At 32.5% G+C, this 21835-nt stretch overlaps 1 protein-coding gene across 1 annotated transcript; it reads right to left on the reverse strand.

The window, feature by feature from the left end:
- Positions 1 to 2043: 2043 nt before the first annotated feature.
- Positions 2044 to 7746, reverse strand: LOC139868721 (uncharacterized membrane protein At3g27390-like). The gene is made up of 10 exons (XM_071857055.1): positions 7310 to 7746; positions 6637 to 6745; positions 6360 to 6552; positions 6140 to 6273; positions 5218 to 5506; positions 4661 to 4767; positions 4454 to 4568; positions 3847 to 4018; positions 3504 to 3747; positions 2044 to 2416 (listed from the first exon to the last, which is right to left on the reverse strand). Exons 1-10 carry the CDS (start codon positions 7401 to 7403, stop codon positions 2173 to 2175), a joined length of 1701 nt encoding a protein of 566 aa, XP_071713156.1. The 5' UTR covers positions 7404 to 7746; the 3' UTR covers positions 2044 to 2172.
- Positions 7747 to 21835: the final 14089 nt, after the last annotated feature.

Below are 21835 nucleotides of genomic sequence, written 5' to 3' on the forward strand. Positions count from 1 at the left end.
TGTAGGCGGTTTCAGAATTGGGGGCTCCGCGACTCGCGGCAATTTTTGCCTTCAAACTCCGCGAGTCGCGGAGTTTGATTTTCCAGCTCACCAACTTTGGAGTCTTTCTTTGCCGACGAATTTTTAATATATTATAATATTTAAATAATTATAAGAATTATTTAAATATTATATTATATTTATGTGCATAGTTGACTCGTAATTTTTAGTCCGTTGCGTCGAGCGTTGAGAGTTGACTCTGGTCCCGGTTCCGGATTTTCGAACGTCCTTGCGTACAATTTAATATCTTGTACTTTGCGTTTTGAATCTTGTACTCTTGTAATTTCGAGACGTTTCTTATCAATAATTGGAACCTCTTTGATTGTATTTTGTACTTTTGAGATTTTTGGACCTTTGCGTCTTCAATTCGTCGAATCTGTCTTTTGTCTTCACCTTTTATTATTTAAACGAATATCACTTGTAAATAGAACAATTGCAACTAAAAGCTTGTCTTTCTTGAGGAATAATGCTATGAAATATATGTTCGTTTTTAGCATTATCAGCATGCTTGAAACATCTTTGTCTCCTCACTTAACTAATTAATCTTGTTTATCCTTAATAAATCACTTGCATAAAAATGGGCTCACTAGTTAGTCCATTAAGTAATGTAGGGTGGGCCTTGATAGCCCAAGTCCAATAATAAAAGCCCATGTATAAGTATGCAACATATTAGTAAAAGCCCAAATAATTAACTACTTACATTAGTTAATTAGGAATAATTAATAATAATTAATTATGAACGTAAATAATATTCGAAATATTATTCGTGAAAAGCACGTGTCGAAAAGACGAGTCGGGACATGAAAAGTCAATTACGGTGACAAGGAAAATGTATAAGAATACATTTATTAACACGCAAGTATTAATAATAAATATTAATAATATAGTTGGAAAATTCAGGGTCGTTACATCCTTCCCGTGGCGTGGAAGTGCGACGTGTCCCGGGTGTTTATTCTCAAATGGAGTTCCATAATCAGGTAATCTAGAGTTGTTGTGGGTGTTTAACACAATTGACAGGTGAAGTTGATTACGTTTTGGCGATTGTAGTTGAAGTGCTCTTTATCGAAAGCTGCCAGCTCGAGTAGTTGGAATGTGCGTATCCCAAGAAGCTTTCTTGGTGGTATAGATGGGTAGATTCAATGAAGTCGAGACAGGCGATCTGGTATGGGTTGATAAAATGGGCTGTGTTTAGATCATCCTTCAAGTGAGAGATTGATGGATGTGTGACGGATATCAAAACAATAAAAAAAAGTGTGTTTTAGTGTTAAGGCGCGCCGTGGCTCATTAAGGCGCGTCATGGCTCAACACTTAGATTGAGGTTCGAAGGTTGCAATGCTGCCAGTTTCGAAATCATGCTTTAAGCCATGGCGCGGCTTAAGCCTATCCTGGAGTCTGACGAGGAACAACGTGTTTTCTTGCTCTTTAAGTTGTTTCCTTGTTTAGATATGCCTATATAAACACCCTATTGTAACCCAAACATGTGTGCACAAAATTAATAGTGAAAAATCACTGGTTTGCGCCCGTGGACTAAACTCTTCTCCGCGTTTTGGAGTTGAGATATAACCACGTTAAATCCTGTGTCGTTTATTTATCGTTTTGCTTTAATAATTCGTTTGTCGTTCGTGAGTTGTTTGTGATTGATGATACCACAATCACATGTTCTTGTTTGGGTTCTAAATCCTAACACTAACATCATCAAACATGGCTTTCATTTGCAACGAGCACCTAAAAACCAACGCCAAACTCACCAACCTCAACCAAGACCCAACATTATACTTCAATGATGTTATGTAACTGAAGTGACCAGTTAAAGCTTTGTACTTTCTTGTGCTTATATGTTTATATAAATAACTGTTTTTATAGTACAAGTACTGGATGCATGATACTAAATAAAGTTATAAAAATGATAAGTGGATATATCACTCTTCTTTCTGTATGTTTTTGTTTACTAGAAACAAACTAGAATTATTCGATGTTGCAAGCATTCTTACAACAGGAGTGTCATTATCATCCAATAATATACTTCCAATTACAGATCACAAGATTACAAAAACAAAAGAATTTTGGATGGTCCTAATAGAGTTCACATGTAATAAATTCATAAAAATACAAACAAATAAATTAATATTTCAATTATACAATATCAACATCTCTTTCAGTTTCTTGCCTATCCCCATGACTACTGGTCTTGTTTCTGAACGATCTTTGCGACCCAAAGATCCGACCAAATGTGCTTTTTGAACGAGGCACAGTTTTAGGTCCTCGGTAGCTACCCTCGTTTCTCTTCTCAAGTTCTTGAGATATTGCCTTCATAATGCTCTCGAATCGTCTTCTGTAAGTTGGGTACCTTGATATCGACTTCGTGATCCCTTGAAGCCTTCAAATTTATGACGATCACCGTCAAAAAAAGCACAAAAAGACGATAAAATAACAATAAATGACAAATAAAATGGCCATAAAGTAGATAGTCAAATTTGACAAGTCTACCTAAAGAGACAGTAACGTGTCAAAAGGTGCATTACAACAATATAGTTAAAAAAGTAATGGGTCAAAAGTCATCCAAAATGTATAACCACCTAAATCATTTTAATTTTTATTAATGAATATATATGCAACATTTATTTTATTCAGGCAACAGTAAACCCACAACCCATGTATTTACCTAAATTGGGTAACAGTGTAACACATCAAAAATTATAAAATTTAAGTCAAATGGGTCGAAATTTTATAAATATGTATCAAATGCTTACAGGCAAAGCCTCTTGAATCATTTAATTCAAATAATAATAATAATAATAATAATAATAATAATAATAATAATAATAATAATAATAATAATAATAATAATAATAATAATAATAATAATAATAATAATAATAATAATAATAATAATAATAATAATAATAATAATAATAATAATAATAATAATAATAATAATAATAATAATAATAATAATAATAATAATAATAATAATAATAATAATAATAATAATAATAATAATAATAATAATAATAATAATAATAATAATAATAATAATAATAATAATAATAATAATAATAATAATAATAATAATAATAATAATAATAATAATAATAATAATAATAATAATAATAATAATAATAATAATAATAATAATAATAATAATAATAATAATAATAATAATAATAATAATAATAATAATAATAATAATAATAATAATAATAATAATAATAATAATAATAATAATAATAATAATAATAATAATAATAATAATAATAATAATAATAATAATAATAATAATAATAATAATAATAATAATAATAATAATAATAATAATAATAATTATCATGTAAATTTTTATAGTTTTCATAATTTAAAATGATTTTGCTAATGAAATCAGCCCCTTTTTAACCAGACCCATTTTGACCCCTTATCAAACTTATCAGACCGGCCAGAAAATTACCCCTAGCAACTAGTTTAATTACCTTCTAGCAACAGCATCAAGTTCAGCCCGTCTAAGCTCGGACTCAGGTGGTGGACCAATGTTCTTCTCTTTCAACTTTTGGGCATCGCCGCCCAATAAAACCAACTTACCCAAATAGACCTCCTCTGATTCTGTAAGATTTTGAGCTTTGACTTGGTCTTTCATGACCAACAATGGGTTGAAAAACCAATCATAAAATGTATCTTGGGGTCTGTTTGCACTCGTTATTTCCGTACCATTTTCCGCTATAATACAAAATAACCAAATTATTGCATTAATAAGTACTTATTGTTATAAAGCAAGAAACTTTATGCTTAATGATGAAGTTTATAGGTGGTTCTTACACATAATCAAACCGGGACTATTGGCTTTATATGAACGTAAAAGTGCTTGGTAGAGACAATAAGCGGGTAGACTAACGGATTGTGGATCTTCGATCTCTTTAATCGTAATTAATCCTTCCAAAACCAAGTATTCGCCTTGTCTACGACATTCTTGGAAGAAGCTATCGAGCAACTACACAAGTCAAAATTGGTCAAAGTCAAACTTGGTCAACATCATAGTACTCCCGAGTTGCCAGGTACTCCCTAAAAAGTCCAGACTAAGTACACCTCACGTAGTGATTTTTGTAACCTTGACTTTAGTTTGATGTGTATTATATTTTACAGTGAGTTGAATAGTTGAATCGGTTTTTACGCCAAAAATTTACATGCTTCTTCAAATCTGAATCTTTTGAAACTATTTATAATTTTGATGCATACAGCCTTCAAACCTTAATTTAATGCACTCAAACTAACAAGATAACTAATTATAAGAAACATGAAAGAGGTGATTGCGGTTCAACCCGACACAACCCGTTTTGACCCATTACATCCAACCCACCCATATCACCACCTTTATTTTACTTGTGACTCATTATCTATTTTCGTCACAATTATAGAAGAAACAAACCTCCAATGGTTTCAATTCAATCATAGGGACCCGAACCGATGGTGCCTTTCTAAGCGAACCGGCCCTCGAGAATGAAGACGAAGCAGACAAACCAGGGTTACGTCGATATTTAAGCCTGTTTAAATGAAGATTAAGCCTTCCTATATTAGAAGTTAGCAAATAAAAAATAAATAAAAATAAATAAACAAATACTATGAAAATTATTACTTGGGAAAGCAAGATCCTTCGGGCATGTCAAGAACATCATTCGTGTATTCATCATATATCGCCAATGCAGCCAAAATATAGCAACCCCCGAGATAGAAAGACGACTCCTGTTCCCGCAAAGTCAAAATTAGCAGTTAGCCTAAGTTTTTTGTCAATCCAAGAAAGTAGATGTGGTGATTCTGACCCATATGCAAATAAATAGGTCAAATTGGGCCACATATTATCTCAGATGGTTCAAATGGGTGTATATTAAAATAATTATTTTAAGAGGAAACGGACCAAAAGTCACCCGAAGTATACATACACTCATTTAAAACTTAAATAACTTAGTTAATAATATAGTGCATGTAATTACGATTAACACCCAATTATGTTAAAAATTGATTAGAAAGTGTCAGGGGTCAACTCTACTGATACATTTTGAAATGTACAAATATTACATATAGTGAACCACATCTGTAACCCATCACCCAACCTGTCCGCCCCACCCATTTTCCCTCTTACAAATAAGTATTAAAAAGGTGCAGTCTTATATGAAATTTGTATTTAATAGTGACCTGATAAACAATAACAGCTGCGTATAAACCGAGGAAGATAGCAGAGACCATTGAGCCTAACACGGCTCCAGCTACAGCCAATGGCCATAGCAAGATGGCTAAACCAGCAAATGGCACACATATGGTTTCCAAGAACGGTCCCTCACGACCCACTAAATCCTGAAACAAACGGTGCCACCCTTTGAACAACATGTATGGACTTTTCAGTACGGCTATAATTGTAATAACTGGAAAGTCAACGATGACTCCAAGTAGTCCTAGGATGATGGCCATAGGAAGGTAAACCGCCCTGTCAAATAAATAGTAAAAAAAAAGTGCTAATATGGATTAAATGGATGTTTGGGTGTCCATTAAGAATGATATTGTTAAAACTTGATAATTTAGAAAAATATACCAATTGAAGTTAGGAATACGTAGACTTTATCGTTAAGGTTGTGTTTGATAAAACTGAATGATTTAACATTTAATGGTTCATAATCTGAATGACTCAATATGCTTGTTTGTCAAGGATATGATTTGAGGAGGATATTACATAAAATTTAGGTGCTTAATGGTTAAGTGAGTGTTTCAACTCTGAATTGTTTTAACACTGAATGTTGAACCATTCAGCATCATATGTCACTCAGGGCTCAGAAATAAACGCGCTTAATTTAATGTTGAATGGTTCAGCGAATGCTAAACCATTCAATTAAGAGGTAAACAAACACACCCATACTTATTTAATTCAAGTTTTTGGGGTATCATCCCTGGTACCCTAACAAAATAATGTATACCTTTTAACATGTACTACAAAATTAGTTTTCAACTTCTCCGTATATGATTTTTTACCGTTAATAGTGAGGTACTCGTATTCATTTTATCATAATGATAATTACTTTAACCCGAACAACCAAATTTGAGTATCGTGACAATTATAACAAACCTGATCTCGATTTTAGCCTCTGGCAGGCCTTGCTTTCGTAAGTCACTAAGCATCGAGAAGAACGAATATACACACACGTCTCTTAAATCCCTTACAACCGTAAAGCTCCATTGAACGGTGTCACAAATTCCATCCTACAATCACAACCAAAGAAAATCTTACTAACAAACAAATGAAGAACGGAAACAACATACGTAGTGACTAATCGTAGATTGCTTACTATAATACAATGTTTAAACTGATCAGATTTGCCTTCACCCACAGCTTTAAAAGTTCCGAACATTGGCCCAAGGAAACCATAAGCTAAGCCACCAAATATGCTACCCAAAATAATTCCAATGGGCCAAAAAACTAATACTGGTGTCATCATTATACATGAAACCATTTTCATTACGGGCCCTAATCGTTTAGCACTGCCAGTAAACGAACATATTAAAAGACTTATTACGAGCACTAACATTATTAGTTGTAAGAAGTCAAATGGTAAAAGAACGTACCGCAATATGCAAAAGTAAGTCCATACAACGTGTGCTGGCCAAAGACCAATTACAATAGCCGAGTTTCCGATTGTCATAATAATACATATTATTGGAGCAAGAACGATTCCTGAAATCAAAGATGCAATTTTTACAACATGATCATTAAAATTAACACTATAGAAATGGAGTTGTAGCTCATTTAGTATTGATATCAACCAGAAAATTCTACGGAAGGGAAAAGAAAAAGTCAATCTTGAAATCAAAGAAACAATTTTTAAAAGATACCCACTGCATTTAGCACTCAAGAAATGTTATTAGAGCTAAGTTATGAAAAGGGTTTAATAAGTACCTTAAAATAACATCAATTAATCACATAATAAAAACAGAGAAGAAAGAAAGATGCATATCATTGAAGCAAAAATGGTTCTTGAAACAAAGAAACCATTTTCACAATACACCCACTAAATTAAGCATTCAAGAGCTGAAATTGGAGTTCAATTAAGTGTAATTGTGAGAAGACCTTCTTCCTTAAATATAAAAACACATATTTCAAAAGCAACTACTAAAATTAGCATTTATGAACTAGAACTACAGCTCATCTAGCTCTAACTTGAATAAGGTTTCATGAATAAGTCCAAATAACATCAATCCAAAATTGATAAAAAGTAGTTAAAAGTTAAAAAGGGTTAACCTTTAATCAAGCCAAGAGCAAGTAGACCAATGAAATAAGGCAGGAAAAGAATGAACTGCCCTAATGTTTTCCAAACCCCAGCAGGAGGTTCCATTAAAGTTGCAGGTTTTCTTCTTCAGATCTCAAGCAATCCACATCAGGATCCGACCCGAATCTTCAAACACCAACCCAATATTATTTGTCAAGAAAACAAACTCAACTTGGTATATGTCTGGATGACACCCTAATCTTTCTGGCAAGAAATGAAATTATACAATAATTAATCATTCTAATTCAAAGTATGAAGTACACACATACACCCTTCATCAATTATATAATTTGTGGAGTATATAAATAAAAATAAATAAATACTAAAATACTATGATGTAGGTCTCCCAGAATAGTTGAACGAATTTAATAATAAGGTTTTACTTTTATGGAAGTTTAAATGATTACTGATTATTGATACTATTTGATACTGATACTATTTGATAGTATTTGAAGTTTTGGAAGAATTAGGAATCTAATTTATGTGTTACTTTTTGTGGTTAAAATTTTTAGTGAAAAGATGAGATATTTTTGATAATAGATACAGATATATTTTTGGAAGACAGAACTATATTAGCAGTTATTTATGTCTACTGTTTTTATATGTAACAAGTACAAAGAATAAGACGACTTGACAATCTATCTGCTTCTTCCGCTTTTTATTTTTTATTTTCTATTTTTATTTTTATATACCGAGTAAGTATTATTAAAAATTAATTATTAATTTAATTTAATCAATAATTTAAAAGACATTACTGGATTTATGTGTCTGTTTTTATTTGACTTGCCTTTGACTTGCAAAAGATATTTCTTATATACACTATTTCTTATTAGTTAATGAAATACAAACCTAATTACGGGTGTTCATGGTTTTTGTAAAACTGAAAAAATCGAGGATCGAGGAGAAATCGAACCAGAAATTGAAATACTCGAGAATATTTGGTTCGGTTTTTGGTCCATAATGTTGATTATTTCGGGTTTTGGTCCGGTCCAGGTCATACCCGAAAGAACCATCGTTTGGACCGGACCGAACCGAATCAACCGATATATATATATATATATATATATATATATATATATATATATATATATATATATATATATATATATGGCAGGATCAATGGGGAAGTAACCAATCGGGAAGAAGCGGATGGAAGCAAAAAAAACATTTCTTCGTTTTTTGAAAAAACTTTGTTCACGAACATTATAGATTTGATGAAAATATGAAGATTTAGAAAAGACACTTCGTGATGAATGTTATTATTTTGGTGGGAAAACGATCGACAAAAATAACATTCAAGATAATATTGTTCGTGAAGAATGTTAACGTTTAAAATTTAGCCCGATTTAGAGTTTAGGGTTTAGAGTTTAGGGTTTAGGGTTTGGTGTTTCGGGGTTTAGGGTTTAGGGTTGAGGGTTTAGGGTTTGGTGTTTTGAGTTTATTCCATAAACCAAAACACCAAACCCTAAACCATAAACCCTAAACTCTAAACTGTTCGTGTTAAAAACTCAATCTAAATCCTAAATCTAAACCCTAAACCCTAAATTTCTAAACCCTAATATCTAAACCCTATAAACCCTAATATCTAAAACCTCAACAAAAGCTCAAAAAACACGATAATTGTTATATATTACTTCTTCGAGCGTTTTTTCGCCAAAATAAAAACATTTATCACAAAGTGTCTTTATTAAATGTTCATATTTTCATCCAATCTATAATGTTCGTGAACAAAGTTTTTTCAAAAAACGAAAAAAAAAAATTTGCTTCCCCTCGATTGGTTACTTCCCTCTTGATCCTACCACTATATATATAGGGAGAGGATCCAGTGAGAACCCAATTGGTGTGAGAACCCTGAGAACCGGCGGGCGAACAAAAAAAGAGCAAGTCGAAAAAAAAAATTTGGCGGCTGAACAAAAAAACGTGAGTCGAGCAAAAATTTAGATGCATGTTCTATATTTTCTGTTGGGTTCTACAAAATTGTAGAACGCAAATTCTTTCGAATTTGGAAAAATTTGTTCGCCCGCCTGAATTTTTGTTGTGTTCTACAAAATTTTGGTTCGGTTCTACAAAATTGTAGAACGAAAATTGGTTCGAATTTCTTTTTTTTGTTCGAATTTCACCTGTTTTTTTTTAAAATCAATTTTTTTTATTTAGCCCGATTTAGAGTTTAGGGTTTAGGTTTTAGGGTTTAGGGTTTTCGGGTTTACTCCGTAAACCCTCAACCCTAAACCCTAAACCCTAAACTCTAAACCGTTCGTGTAAAAAACTCATTCTAAACCCTAAATCTAAACCCTAAACCCTAAAATCTAAACCCTAAACCCTAAAATCTAAACCCTAAATCTAAACCCTAACTTAATTTGATGAAAATTGATGTAAAACAAGTGTAGAACAGCATGTTCTACATCATGTTCTACATAAAAATGTAGAACCAAGAAACAATGCATCTAATAACTAAAAATTAAAAATTGTTCGACTATCAATTTTTTTGTTCGGTCGAGTCCCAATTTTTGCTCGAATTTGTGAGTTCTCAGGGTTCTCAATGCAAAATTGGTTCTCATTTGATCCCTCTACTATATATATATATATATATATATATATATATATATATATATATATATATATATATACATACATAATCGTCTTCTCTGGATATATAATGTGACGACCCGGAAATTTCCGACCAAATTTAAACTTAATCTTTATAATTTTTCGACACGATAAGCAAAGTCTGTAATATTGAGTCTCTAAATTTTTGAACTATTTCATGAATTCATTTGACCTTTGACTATTCTCAACGATTCACGAACAATTGATTTTAGATAAATGTATATATGTATATATGTATATAAATATATGTAAACAAAAGTATATATAATAAATTGAAATAATAAGATATAATTTAATCATTAGAAATGAACATGTAAAATAATATACAAAGTAATAGAGAGATTGTTAAAATAAAACTATATATATATGAATATGAATTCTATAAATAAATATTATGATATGTATATTAGAATATATATATATATATATATATATATATATATATATATATATATATATATATATATATATATATATATATATATATATATATATATATTCTAATATACATATCATAATATTTATATATATATATATATATATATATATATATATATATATATATATATATATAAAATAAATTATACATAATTAATAATATGTAATATTAACATATTAAATGCAAGTTGAAAATATAATTGTTATAGTAATGTTATTAATACTTTTATTATTACTATTAATATCAATATTAGTATAATTAATATTATTAATTCTAATATGAGATAAAAATATATAAAATTTGTTATAAATTATTATATTATAACTAGTATTATTATTATCATTAATAATAATTAATATAAATAATAATATTAAAAGTATTATTGGTATTATTTTTAATTATTATTAAAATCCTTATTTTGTGATCATTATATTATTATTACTTATATTATTATTATTATTATTATTATTATTATTATTATTAGTATATTAGTAATATTAATATTTCTATTATTATTAATATTTATATTAATAATATTAATATTATACTTATTTTAAACGAAATTATGCAAGTAAATATCAAAAGTTGTTACATGTTACTATCATCTTGGGATTAGTTTTGGATGCTGTCTCTAATATTGCTACAACAACTAAAAACCAAAACTCATCATCAAACTGTTTTCTACTTCTACTTCTGTCCAACGAATAAAGACACCAACTAATCACCCTCCAACACTTACTATTCGATCATGGTTACAGCTATTTCTATGACTTATTGAACAAAGACAAATTATTGTTGCTTTAATCAAATTTTGCTATCCAGCTGCTCGGTTAACAACCCAAATGAAAAACCACTTCAACTCAAATATACACCTTCATCGTGAACACCTACTATGGCTAGTCAAGTACTAAAATGTTGCAGTCACTACAATATCTCTCTGTTTTCAGTTTGATCAAACCATAACCACCTGCTATTATCAAATTAAAATCGCCACTACCACCTTGAACCCCCACCAGACACTACATCGCTGTACACCACTTGCAAGAAACCACTTGATTCTTTCCGTTTCTGTCGATGCAAACAACCCTCATCACTATCCTTCTCAATCCTACCACACTGAATGCTGCTTATTTGTTGCTGTTAGTAATCGAACCCATGCTCAGATGATAATTGCTGCTACTACCTGTTCATGTTTCAAGCCAAACACAAAAACACACTACCATTGCACTATATCAAAAATTCAAATTCAAAATAACACAAGAAAATCATACCTCATTGCCGCTGCAATTATTCTGTTTCTACTTCTGTTCTCTTCCTGATTACAACTCAATTCGAAACCCACTTGTGGTGATAAAATTGAGATCAAGAACCAGAACACCATTATCAATTTATCATCATCATAGTTACTAAATTATCATTGCCATGATTATTCGACAGTCATCAAGCAAACCATCATCTCTCGATCATTATTGCTACGTATAGAAATCATAACCAAAAATCATCGTCAAACAGTATTAAGACCTGTTAATAACTGCTATCAAACTGCTTCTGTGTTGTTGCGGTTCAATCATCACTCAACAAATCGAAACCACCATCATCACAAATTCTGCTACAAACAAACAACCAATTCGTTCATACAATAAATAATAAATTAAACCTATTTCAATCAACTAACTAAATTTCAATTGATTCAAGAAAACCGAAATCTTTTTAGTATTTGAATCCTGTATCTGCCTATTAGTTTAGAAAAAATCGAAGGAAACGTACCTATGACTTGTCTCCATTTTCTGTGAAGAACCTTGAACGAACGAACGAACGAACGAACGATTTAGGGTTCGTGAATGAATTAAGGTTAAAGACTTTAAGGTTTCTAATTGTGCGTAAATGATGATGATGATGATGATGAGTGTTGATCGGTTGAAAGATGATGATGAAATCAAAGACCTGTAATACCTCGATGATGGTGGATGATCTATTAATCGATGGATCGATTAAATAACTAGAAGTCTCATAGAACTGTGTTAATTTCTTTATATCTCGATCTGATTGGGGAAGAATGAATTGAAGTGGGAACCTGGGAACCGAATGAGTAAGGAGGACAATGGGCTGGTTAATGGGCTTCAAATCTTTGAAAGGCCCAACAATTAATGGACAACTAGAATACTCTTATGGCCCAACGATTTGAATTTATTGAGTATTATTCAAATTGTATCGGGTCCAAGTGCAACCAAAGTTTGTCTCTCGCTCGACTTACACCGATGGTATAAACCTTAATCCATTACGTTTGATATTAACTTTAAATAATTAATGTGTTAATGATTTTTAATCAAGATATTAAATAATATTAAATAACATAATTATAGTTATAGTCATAAATGAATACAAATATGATAACTACTATGATTTAGTTAATATTGTTGCTAAGGTTATGATTATAATTATTATGATTATAAAGACAAATACGAAAACGATTAAGATTATAATTAGTTTATGATTTAAAAGAAATATCATTATTTTCATTAGAAATTATTAATATGATCATTACTAACATTAGTAATATTATTATTATTTTTATTATCATTATTATTATTATTTTTAACATCATTATTATTATTATTATTATTATTATATTATTATTATTATTATTATTATTATTATTATTATTATTATTATTATTATTATTATTATTATTATTATTATATTATTATTATTATTATTATTATTATTATTATTATTATTATTATTATTATTATTATTATTATTATTATTATTATTATTATTATTAACATATTTTTTTATTATAAATATTATTTTAACAAAAGATAATTATGTAAAGATATAAATATTACATATATCATAAGTATATCTAAAGTCATTAGGTAGAAGGTTTTCCCTGTTCCGGTTACCCGGGAGGGCGAGTAATCCGATCCCATACTCTGATGTACGCAACCCAGCAGGATTACTTCCTGGCTGTTTCCAACCCTTCCCTGGCCACCACTAAATATTCGTCCCAGACGGGATTCGAACCTGAAACCTCTTGCAAAGAAACTCAGGGCCCCAACCACTGGGCTATCTAGTGATGGTTTCATTATAACATATATAAATATACATAACTTTTGAAATAATAAATACATTACTATTTTAAATAAGTAATATATTATATAATTAATACATATAAAGTGGTTGGATTACGATTACATGTTAATTAGAGGTGTTAATATATATATACTTAATATAGGTTCGTGAATCTGAGGCCAACCCTATACTTGTTCAATGTCGTTCTATGTATTTTTACTACAAAATACATTAGGTGAGTTCATTTGATTCCTTTTACTCTTTACATTTTTGAGACTGAGAATACATGCGCTATTTTTTACAACTGCTTTATTAAATGCTTTTGAAATATATTTTGAACTGCGAATACATGAAATGCTTTTATAAATGTTTGACGAGATAGACACAAGCAAAACATTCCTCGAATGAATTATTATGCAGACAGAAGTTCTACGAATTATTATTGAATTATGTGGACATGATAATTGCCACCATTGAATTATGTGGACGTGATAATTGCCACCGTTGAATTATGTGGACATGATAATTGCCACCATTGAATTATGTGGACAGGATAATTGCCACCAATTGATGTGAATGTTATGTATCGAGAGAATGATTTTTATACACAGGTTATGTGTATTAGTTTTGTGCACGAGATATGTGTACGGTTACTAAGATTTATGAAAAATGGATTGCGTACACGAGAAAGGTGTACTGTATTTAAAAGATATCGCATGTACATTACAGGTGGGTGTAGGATTCGGGCCCATTTGTACCATGCAGGATTTAAATATTGTGGTCTATCAAAATGATGAATTTTACTGTTTTATAATAAACCTATGAACTCACCAACCTTTTGGTTGACACTTGAAAGCATGTTTATTCTCAAGTATGAAAGAAATCTTCTGCTGTGCATTTGCTCATTCTAGAAATATTACTTGGAGTCATTCATGGCATATTTCAAAAGACGTTGCATTCAAGTCGTTGAGTTCATCAAGATTATTATTAAGTCAATTATAGTTGGATATATTATGAATGGTATGCCTGCCGTCAATTTTCGATGTAATGAAAGGTTGTCTTTTCGAAAACGAATGCAATGTTTGTAAAATGTATCATATAGAGGTCAAGTACCTCACGATGTAATCAACTATTATGAATTGTTTATAATCGATATGGATTTCGTCCGGATGAATTAGGACGGGTCTCTACATATAACAACTCAATTACATTGTAGAATTTGCACCAAATATAGATTTAATATATGTAGTTTGTGGTGTAAAAATATTTATATATACATGTTTTCTTCATAGAATTATTGTCTCAATAAATTAACATATTCTGCATAATTAATTTATTGGGTTAAAGCCATAAATAGGTCATATACTTTCATTTTTGTCCCAATGTAGGTTATATACCCCGAAAAATATCAATGTAGGCTATATACTTTCATAGAGTGTACTAATATGAACGGACAAAACTTATTAACTGGATAAACAACTAAACGATGACGTGGCATCCTACGTGGAGAATGATGTTGGTGATACATCGGAGCAAAACTGAAAGTATATAGCCTACATCGGAACAAAACTGAAAGCATATAGACTACATCAGAAAAAAACTGAAAGTATATGACCTATTTATAGATATATAAAATGCAAAAAAAACTGTTAAATAATTAACTTTACCGGTTAAAGCAGGTAACTTGTTAAATTTGTATACATCGATACAACTTTTAATAGTATATAACCTACGTTGGTATTTTTTGGGGTATATAGCCTACATTGGGACAAAAATGAAAGTATATGACCTATTTATGGCTTTAACCCTAATTTCTTTTGCTTCAATACTCGATTAAAAACTCTAAGGTTAGTATGTATCTTGTATTCTTATGTATCTTGTTTTCTTCCTCATACGATACATCTTGTTGATAGTAGGTTTTGAATAATTAAAACTTAACGTGATAACGATTGTAAACGGGTATCGTATTAGTTATTGTGATAGGGTAACTTTGATTTTGAACTTGGATTAGTTTTATCTATATGTTAAGTTTTTTCATATATTTATGTATATATTGTTAATTATATGAAGTGCGTCGTAAATATGAAAATAAAACAATCTATATTATTTTTTCGAAAGGATATAAACGGGTAGGGTTTTTAGCCGAACCGTTTGGACCGACGCTAGAACCGAACCCAACGAACGGAACCATATATTTATGGTCCGGTCCTCGGTTCCTATTTTCATAAAAGTTTGCGTTTCGGTCCAGTTCGGGTATTTTCTGGTCCGGTCTAAGTATGAACCATGCATAACCCTAAACCTAATTATAAACAGGGATGCCAATGGATATCAGATCCATCATATATCCATCCAATTCGGTCCTTTTACATGAATATGGCGATTTAAATGGATGATAAACGGGACGACCAAAGGTTTTTGTTAGATATTCCAAAGTGTGTGGAATATGCAGGTGGGTTCGAGCTTCTCTCACTAAGGAGATTGGTTGACGAAGGGTGTCGAATAAAACGCGTTCAACCAGTGCTCAGGGTTTTGGGTGATGTTTGGTTCAACAAACGAGCTTTTTTCTTCGGGGTTACCAATTAGGAGTTCTTAGGTGATTGATGGAGTGGATAATCTTGTAAGTCCAGGAACTTGAAGCTTTCAAGATATTGTTGAGAGTGTCGGGAACTCGGAGTGAGTTTGGGAACTGACTGAAGTATCGGGTAAGTGGGAGTTGGACGACTAGTGGGAGTTGTAGGGAGGGTTGTGCGATATGTTTGTAACGACCCGACTTTTTTGACTTATATTTTTGTGCTCTATACTTTCACGAATCTGCGTATATGTATGTACTGAGCAAGTTTATGCTCTGGGATCTTTATTCATGATTAATTACTTTCGTTAATATCTTACAATGTGTTATTAAGTGCGTAATCACTTAACTTGATCCTCGAATTCTTTTACGATCGCTAGTGTCACTTGTCGTTTAAAGCGAGCTATGTACTTGGTACACGTTAAACTTTTGTCATAATTGGAATATTATGACTACGTAATACTAATTGTTATTTTCTAATGATAATGGTGTATCCTATTGTGATGCCCCGTACAAAACCATCGTGTACGAATCATTAACAACAAGATCATTACAAGGTCAAACACTATATACGTTTTCAAAACAAGTTTGCATTCATGATAAAAGGTGATGTCATAACTAACGTCGAATGTTTTACATCAAAAGTATGCTTCTATGAATAGAAGCAAAGATAATAGTGCGTGACCCCAATGGTCGTTACAAATCATAGTTTCAAAAGTAATAATGTTTATGAATGCAAGATAAACGATCATGCGGTGACATCTCTAAAGCAGCGGGTGTCTACAGCAAGACTAGTACAACAGCGAAAGCGTGTAACCTTAAGCACCTGAGAAAAACATGCTTAAAAACGTCAACACAAAGGTTGGTGAGCTATAGTTTAAGTATAACAGTATGTAAGGTAGGCCACGAGATTTCAGTGCTACAAAGAGCGTTTCAAAACAGTATGATAAAGTATATGTTTAACCGTGGGCACTTGGTAACTAACTTAACATTTATAACCCCCTGAAAGTACACTTGGCGAGTGCGTATGTTTATGAAGTATTAAACACCCGTTAAATGCTAGCGCTACTAGCCCGAGTGGGGATGTCAAACCCTATGGATCCATATCTAAGATTCGCGTTCACCGGTTCAAAAACCAATGACTAAACGTTACCGAGCTAAAGGGAATGTTTATGCCGTTGTATAACCCACACATATATAAGTTTAAGTACTCATGCCTAGTATGTAAAACGTAAAATGCGCATGTATTCTCAGTTCCCAAAATAGTTAAAGTAAAAAGGGAATGCTATAACTCACAGTGTAAAGTAGTAGTAAAGTTGAGTCGGGAAGTAAGCAAAGTATGTAGGTCCGGAAAGTCCTCAACCTAAGTCAAATATTACTAAGTCAGTAAATCATCCCAAAAGGTTTAAAAGTATGTAAATTAGGTCTTAAAGGTCATCATCATTCATCATCAAACAAAAGGTGTAAAGTAAGTTTTATTCTAGAAAAGAGTTTAAAACAAAGGCTGACTTCGATCAGTCACCACGGCCTCTATACCTACTGAAATAAGGTGAGAATAGTGGCCATGGCTCCGTATATGAGTCCTTTAGTTGTGGTAAAAATTTCAGAAGCAAACTCGTCTTCCTTTGACCGTGGCGACGGTTTAAGTACGAGTAGGTCAGAATTTTCAGCACAACGTTAAAAGGACATAGTGACACTCGGAAGGCCATAAATCCTAAACCGTAACTCGGATTAAGACGAGTCTTAAATGAAAAGTTATCTACATGACCTGAGCAAACTGAAAATATTCTTTACAGCAGCCCAGGTGGTCTGACCAGTTCCAGAAAATAGTGAGCAGTGTGTTCCGGTGGGTTCTTGGTGCTTGACGTTCATCACGGTTCTCATCCTTGATGCATATAGCTTCAAGTGTACAACTCGTTGATGTGTTTACATCATCTTTACCAAGTTTTGACCATCATAACACAAGTTTAAGTCTAAGATAAGTAGCACAACTTAATTAAGTGTTGCAAGTAGTTTGATGAACCAAAGTTACATCAAGATCTTAGATCCGACACATACATGAACTATAAAAGTAATATTGAACTACAAACTTGAAAGTAAACTAACTAATCAAGATCTTAAGTTGTAGAACATAGTTCTTAGTTTGATCTTGAAGATCCAAGACCCAAAAGTCTAGATCTAAAGTTATTAAGTTAAATCCTAAGTAATAACACTTGAATCTTTACTTTAATGAAACCATAAGTTACAAAACTTAGATTTTCATCTTGTAAAGTGTATGTAAGCTTACAAGCTTTTAATTATGACAAAATAAGTAGACCATAAGCTATAGAACTTAGATCCATCACAAATATATGAAGTTATAACTAAAAAGTTATATTTCCATGTTCTTAAACTTTTAAAGTTAACTTTAGTTCAAGAAAAATGAGATCAAAGTTAACTAGTAACACTTGACCAAGAACAACATAAATCACGAATTCAAGGATGCATATTATGAAGAAATAAACTAAATAATCAAGTAAATAGTTCATGGTTGTTCATACTTTAAAGATTCAAGCCAAAGTCTTGATCTTTAAGGAAGTAAACTTTAAGTTTACTAACATGAATTCAAGTAATGATTTTTACAACACATGAACTTTAATCTGTAAAACACTAAGTGTAGAACATAAACTAGATAATTTAGGCTCTTGTATGTTCTTGTATGAACAAGATAAAATGAAGAACAAACTAGCAAGTTTGGTTCTTAATACTAATAAGTAAACAACAACAAGTAATTAAACAACAATCAAAGTTAAGTAAATGATGATGATGTGTTTGTTTAGAATCGGTTTTTAGAGGAAAGAAAGAAGGAAGAGAAGTTCAAGTTACTTACAAGAAAAGAGAGAAATGTTTGAGAGAAATGAGAGAAAAATGTGAAGTGAAATGAAGTGTGTGAAAAGTGAATGAAGTATAAGTGAGTAAGTAATGCAAGAAATGAAACAAAAACTCCTCCCCATGCTAGTAAAAGCCGACGGTTTGCAAGGAAAAGGGGGGAAGGAGAAAGTCCACAAGGTCTTGCATGTAATTGGCTTAAAAAGATGGTTATTAGAGGTGTTTGCATGGGAAAGATGTGTAAGTAAACTTGTAACTAGATTCCATGTGCACTAATCCATTTAGTTTAGTTCTAAAGTAATACTTACATGAGTGATGGGCTAATAAGTCCATTAAAATGAGTAGGGTGGGCTTCTAAGTCCACTAACACTAATGAAAGGCCAAGTTCAAGTGATTAACAATTTAAATCCAACAAAGCCCAAGTACTTAACTAGTACTTTAGTTAATTAAAAATGATTAATAAAAATCAATCATGAATGTAAATAATATCTGAAAATATTATTCGTGAAATGTTCGTGTGTCACAAAGACGTGTCGGACAATTAAAAGTCAATCATGGTAACAAGTAAATGTATAACAATACATTCATTTAATCACAAGCATTAATAATAAATATTAATAATTAAATGTTGGAAAATCCAGAGTCGTTACATTACCCACCTGTTAAAGAAAATTTCGTCCCGAAATTTTAAGCTGAGGTAGATGGAGGAGTTGGGAAAAGGTGAGGATACTTCTGAATCATTTGATCCTCTCGCTCCCAGGTAAACTCAGGTCCTCGTTTGGCATTCCATCGTACTCGGATGATCGGAATCTTGTTGCATTTCAAAGTTTTGACCTCACGGTCCATAATTTCAACAAGTTCTTCCACAAAGTGGAGTTTGTCTTCAATCGTAAGTTCCTCCAGTGGTATGATAAGTTCGGGTGTAGCAAGACACTTCTTCAAGTTTGACACGTGGAAGGTAGAATGAACTGAGCTCAATTGTGTTGGAAGATCCAAACGGTAAGCAACGGGTCCAACACGCTCCAAGATTTTAAAAGGACCAATGTATCGTGGGTTTAACTTTCCATGTTTTCCAAAACGGATCACACCTTTCCAAGGTGCAACCTTCAACATTACACGGTCACCAATGTTGAATTCAAAGTCTTTACGTTTAAGATCGGCATAACTCTTTTGGTGATCTCGGGCAGTCTTAAGTCTAGCTTGAATATGAGCAATCTTCTCCATTGTTTCGTGGACTACCTCGGGTCCGGTGATTTGCTTTTAGCCTACGTCGGCCCAATAAATAGGAGATCGGCACTTGCGACCATACAACACTTCAAAAGGTACGACATTAATGCTCGAGTGATAATTGTTGTTGTAAGAAAATTCAGCGAGTGGCAAATGCCTTTCCTAGGCCTTTCCGAAATCAATAACACATGCACGCAACATATCCTCCAAGGTCTGAATCGTTCGTTCACTTTGCCCGTCAGTCTATGGGTGATATGCAGTACTCATGTCGAGACGGGTTCCCATGGTTTCTTGTAAAGAACGCCAAAATCTAGAAGCAAAACGGGGATCACGATCTGAGATGATCGATAAAGGTACACCATGACGAGATACAACCTCTTTGATGTATAGTTGAGCGAGTCTCTCCATCGTATCCGTTTCCTTCATGGCTAGGAAGTGTGTAGATTTGGTAAGACAGTCAACGATAACCCAGATGGTATCGCATCCGCCCACCGTCTTTGGTAGCTTGGTGATGAAATCCATTGTTATCCTTTCCCACTTCCATTGCGGGATTTCCGGTTGTTGAAGTAACCCATAGGGCCTCTGATGCTCGGCCTTAACTTTCGAGCAAGTCAAATACTTACCAACATAAGTAGCAACGTCCTTCTTAAGATTCGGCCACCAATACTATTCTTTAAGGTCATGGTACATTTTACCCGCTCCAGGATGAATCAAATATCTCGATTTGTGGGCTTCATCTAGTATAAGGTTCCGTAGATCTCCATAACAAGGTACCCAAATTCTTCCGGCATAACATCGGAGTCCAGTCTCCCTAACCTCGAATCGAGAGACAAGTATGTTCAAATGTTCATGAGATATATTCTCCTCTTTGAGAGCCTCATCTTGGGCTGCTCGGATCTAGCTGTTAAGGTTCGAATGAATGGTGATGTTCAGGGCTCGGACACGAAGAGGTGCCATCCTCTCCTTACGGCTCAAAGCGTCAGCTACAACATTGGCCTTGCCAGGATGATAGCGAAGTTCACAATCATAGTCATTTAGCGTCTCGATCCATCGACGCTATCTCATATTCAGTTGCTTCTTATCAAAGATGTGTTGGAGGCTTTTGTGGTCGGTGAAGATAATACTTTTAGTTCCATACAAATAGTGTCTCCACAATTTGAGCGCAAAGACAACGGCTCCAAGTTCGAGATCATGTGTAGTGTAGTTCCGTTCGTGAATCTTCAGTTGACGAGAAGCATAGGCAATAACCTTTGATCTTTGCATTAGTACACAACCAAAACCACTTTTCGAAGCATCGCAATAAACGACGAAATCGTCACTGCCTTCAGGAAGTGATAAGATAGGTGCGGTCGTTAATTTCTTTTTCAAGATTTGAAATGCAGATTCTTGTTCGTTTCCCCATACGAATTTCTTCCCTTTGTGAGTCAGTGCGGTTAATGGATGCGAAATCAGAGAGAAACCTTCAATAAATCTTCGGTAGTAACCGGCGAGGCCTAAAAATTGACGGATATGAGTCGGAGTAGTGGGGGTCTCCCACTTGCTGATAGCTTCAATCTTGACGGGATCAACTTTGATACCCTGGTCACTCACAACATGACCCAGAAATTGAACTTCCTTCAACCAAAATTCACACTTGGAGAATTTCGCATAAAGCTGCTCTTGTCTCAAGAGTTCAAGTACTAGTCGGAGATGTTGCTCATGCTCTTCTTCGCT

This window comes from Rutidosis leptorrhynchoides, chromosome 9 (genome assembly GCF_046630445.1).
Source record: "Rutidosis leptorrhynchoides isolate AG116_Rl617_1_P2 chromosome 9, CSIRO_AGI_Rlap_v1, whole genome shotgun sequence".
Classification (NCBI taxonomy): Eukaryota; Viridiplantae; Streptophyta; class Magnoliopsida; order Asterales; family Asteraceae; genus Rutidosis; species Rutidosis leptorrhynchoides.

Coding starts and splice junctions, on each gene's coding strand:
- LOC139868721 (XM_071857055.1), bottom strand. CDS start 7,403: ATGGAACCTCCTGCTGGGGTTTGGAAAACATTAGGGCAGTTCATTCTT. Junction 6,274..6,359: donor AGTTTAAACATTGTATTATA/GTAAGCAATCTA, acceptor TTGTGATTGTAG/GATGGAATTTGTGACACCGT. Junction 4,768..5,217: donor CAGCTGTTATTGTTTATCAG/GTCACTATTAAA, acceptor TTGCGGGAACAG/GAGTCGTCTTTCTATCTCGG.